Source organism: Aphanomyces invadans (genome assembly GCF_000520115.1).
Source record: "Aphanomyces invadans strain NJM9701 unplaced genomic scaffold supercont1.75, whole genome shotgun sequence".
NCBI classification, from domain to species: domain Eukaryota; phylum Oomycota; class Saprolegniomycetes; order Saprolegniales; family Verrucalvaceae; genus Aphanomyces; species Aphanomyces invadans.
In genome coordinates, this window is record NW_008580220.1 from 27,523 (window position 1) to 31,380 (window position 3,858).

At 44.2% G+C, this 3,858-nt stretch overlaps 1 protein-coding gene across 1 annotated transcript; it reads right to left on the reverse strand.

Annotated features, from left to right (window-relative positions):
- Positions 1 to 2,682: 2,682 nt before the first annotated feature.
- Positions 2,683 to 3,388, reverse strand: H310_14566 (hypothetical protein; the record flags this gene model as incomplete). The annotated part of the gene is made up of 2 exons (XM_008882447.1): positions 2,683 to 2,840; positions 3,376 to 3,388. The coding sequence occupies 2 exons, from the start codon at positions 3,386 to 3,388 to the stop codon at positions 2,683 to 2,685; spliced, it is 171 nt and encodes a 56-aa protein (XP_008880669.1).
- Positions 3,389 to 3,858: the final 470 nt, after the last annotated feature.

A 3,858-nucleotide genomic window follows, 5' to 3' on the forward strand; every position in this document is an offset into this window, starting at 1 on the left:
CTTGGAGATTTTGCTCCAATTTTTGCCTGCCAACTCGACACACCATTTTCAACCTTTGGACGTCAGTGTGTTTCGACCCTTCAAACGTGCAATCCGCGCCCAGTTACATGCAGACATGGGCCCTTCCTTACTGACCAATGTCACCAAGCAAATTGCAGTGTGAACTACTTGCGAAGTTTGGGCTGCTTCAACAAAACCTGCAACTGTATCATCTCTAGCTTTGTGTCCACTGGACTATGTCCCCAAAGTTTGGAGGCCATCATGCACCGACTGTCAATGTTCAAACCCCAAGCTGAACGTTCACAAAGGGTGGACCTGTCCTGGCTACGTCGTGAAGAAGCTGTCCGAAAGTCCGTCCTACTTTTGCCTCCTTTGAAAAGAAAGCGTTCCGAACGGAAAACAATTACGGTAAGTGGCATGTTTATCACAGCCACCATGAACAACTTTAAGAACAAGCTGCTGCTGCAAAATTGAAGAAGACAAAAACTGTTCCTGGGAATGACGCAGCAAATTCCTTACCAACAGTCCTTCAAACTGCAGTTGTTTAAACAATCGAAAACATGCACATGAAATGTATTATTCAAGAAATTCCATGATATCTTAATTTTTGAAATTGCCGCCAATAGACTTTGCATTTTAGCCTGGGGGCCCATCCACGAAAAGTCTTGGATTCCCACAACACGAGAACACCTTTGCCCCATCACCCCGGCTTATCTCCCCGAATGCTTCATCAAGACCTAGGACGCCCAGGTGGAAAGCCAGTGCTTGGGATGATGGAGTGTTTGGCTTGGGACTGCACCCTTCCTTTCGGAGAGTTCAAGGCGAACACTTGTCTAGTTGGTGGCAAAATCAAAAATGAGGAATCAATTTCACGAAACCTGGTGGCACCATTAAATGCCTTGTCTCATTGGTGCCTCGTCCCGTGTTTCTGGAATTTCCTCAACCACTACTCCCAAAAGTGTTACCTCTTCAAAATTCATAATTCTCTGATATTTGATAGGTCTGATGAAGGTGCCGATACAAAAACGCCAATTTTGGTATACAATGACCAAGTTAAGAAGTGGCCGATCATTGGTTCTTTGTTTTTTGTCACAATTCAAAAATTCCCTCAAGCACGTAGTACTGTCTAAACTGATTTATTCGCATATCACGTTAAAGACCTTGATCTGGGCGTCACGATGATGTATATATCAGCACCAACCGAGAATATTCCATGAAGTTATACAGCGTCAAAGTTTGTCATCAAAGTCACCGATCAATCGTTTACTACGTTAACAATTGAATGTCGAAGAGAGAACATATCACTTACATTTAACATATACTACTCTAACTGGTAAAAACTGCAGGCGGTGACGAAAAGTAAAATGGTGATAAAGTTCGGATTGGGCTAAAAATTAGTGGATAGGAATTTACGAACCAAGACGATTCTCGTCATAATTTTTGCGGAATTTTATTTACACAACTGCACTTGCTACGTCGATGACAAGTCGCCATACAAAACCAAGATAAACCCGACCAATGACCAGTGCATGTCCCTTTACCAAGACCAGATTAGAGCAAGCACAAATGATGCTCCAACGCGAAATCAAGTGGAACGTGTTTGCAATGATTTTGGTGTACGTACATTCATCGACTAGGTGACGCATGTGATGCGTTTGGTCATTCACATCGAAGGTGACTACACGTACAAGATATCTCGGAGCAAGGCAACGCAGGTGGATGCTGATGCAATGGAGTTGCTGAATGCGCGGCTTGAAGAGGATCGCATGGATCAGCTTGCCGACCTAGTCAATGCGAAGTCAGTGTAAAACTTTTTAGATACAGATTCGTTGTACTTCAAATTTGTATACCCTGGAATGTTCGCCTACACTTTTTACCAATCAGAGGTAGTATGAATTTGGATTGGTTATTTGTCTTGTGGTCATTCGTGAGCGCGATCCACATATAGCGATGGGGACGGCACCAAGCAAGAAGACAATCGAAGAATCGTTCCACGGCGAGTTCACGCGGCGAACGTTTTGAAATACCAGTGACCGTGTAAGGAATTCTGCCTAACCCACAAGAATGACATGATCCCTGCCCTTTCGACCACGTCCGACTGCACGGACTTTTTCCACTTACTGTACTCCTCGGTCGCAAAACCGGAACAGTTGACACAACGAAGACTACGTTGGTTGCCTTGTTCAAGGCGCTTAACGTTGTACTGTACCAAACCCAGCACAGGTTGGGCCCCAGAAATAATTCGTCGGTCTTCAAAAGTATTGTAGCAACTTCTCGGCGCTGAAGGAAGCGTGGTAGGTATGGACTGAGCGAGGTGAGGTAAACTGTAGAATGAGATTATGATCGAGTTACAGTATGAGCTCCTAGAAACTCCACATCCGTCGTGTCATTACGATCCTTGAAGGAGCCACATCCTCGTCGGTCGCTCTTGTACTTAATATATGTATGTGACATACAATAATTCAATGATGTCAATTCTTTTTCGTAATCTGGATTCTTGTCGACGCGTAATGCATCCACGCGATATTATTCGCTGATTGCTACATTCTCCCCTAGATGTCTCGCTGTCGCTGAGATCTTTCGTGGGGGAGGTCTTGTACGAGTGCTTGAAGTGGATTACATGTTTGATGTTTTGGCGAGTTCTCATATAGCTTCGCTTTCAGGTTGTCCATACCATTTGACTTAGAACTCGAGTTGGCGGTTGAACGTTCTTTTCTTCTTGATTTTCTCAACAATGTAAAGGTTGTAGTCGGTAGCATCGTCGAGGATGATGGGTGTTGCTTTGGGAATCGGTCGTGATGCAAATTTGGGATCATTGTGCTTGTAATGCTCGAGTCGGTCTACGTTGAATATGTCATGTAATCGCGACATGGGCTTGGGAAGTTTGAGTCGCATTGCGTTATCGTTGATGACTTCGACAATTCGAATTGGGCCAATGAAAAGCGGAACCAGTTTAGGTCGCTCGGCTTCATTGAGTTGTTAAGCATGCTTGAGCGGCAAGTACAAGTGTAATTAGGTCGTGCAATGTGAATGCCACACATGATAGTTTGCGGTCATACTATTCCTTTTGTCTTGCTTGAGCCTTGAGTAAGTTATCTTGCGCCATCTTCAGGATTTCCTTACGTTTTTCTAAAAGTTTTGAGCAAAGTCGTTTCTTGGCAAGATGTTGTCTGTAACAGTATTTCGAAGAGTTCTACCGATATCGACTTGGAACGGCGTTAGTCGAGTTGATGCTTGTATAAGACCTTGGTGGGCATATTCAATGGTTGGTAAATAAGCAACCAATTCGTCTCCAAGATACAGAGACTTGGCATCGAAGAGCGTATTCTAAGGTACGGCTTGGTCTTTCGGTTGCTCCATCGGCTTGTGCTCTACCGGCTGTGGTCATCGCTTGGCGTATATTCATGATTTTCATCAATGATTTCCGAAAGTTGCTTGTAAACTTGGGGACTCGATCACTGGTAATGACACTTGGTCATCCGTAGTGTCTGACAACCTGATCAAACAACAACTTGGCAGTTTCGGGATCGTCGAACTTCGTGGTTGTTGGAATGTACTTTGCTCTTTTGATAACTTGTCTACTAGCACCAAAATTGCATCGCATGATTTCGACATAGGTAAGCCTGCAGTCGAATCTCTGAAATCGTGTGCCAATACTCTTTCGGGGTTTGAATTGGAATCTTTTTGCCATTCGCTCGCAAACTACTTGTCTTGTATCGGCTGCATGTTTCACAGGTTGCCTCGTTCAACTTTATGTCTTCCATCTTTGTATCCCAATAGTACCATTGGGCGACGTTTAGTGCAGTGCGTCGTGTTCCGGGGTGAGCTGTGATACTAGCATCATGTGCTTGGTAAATG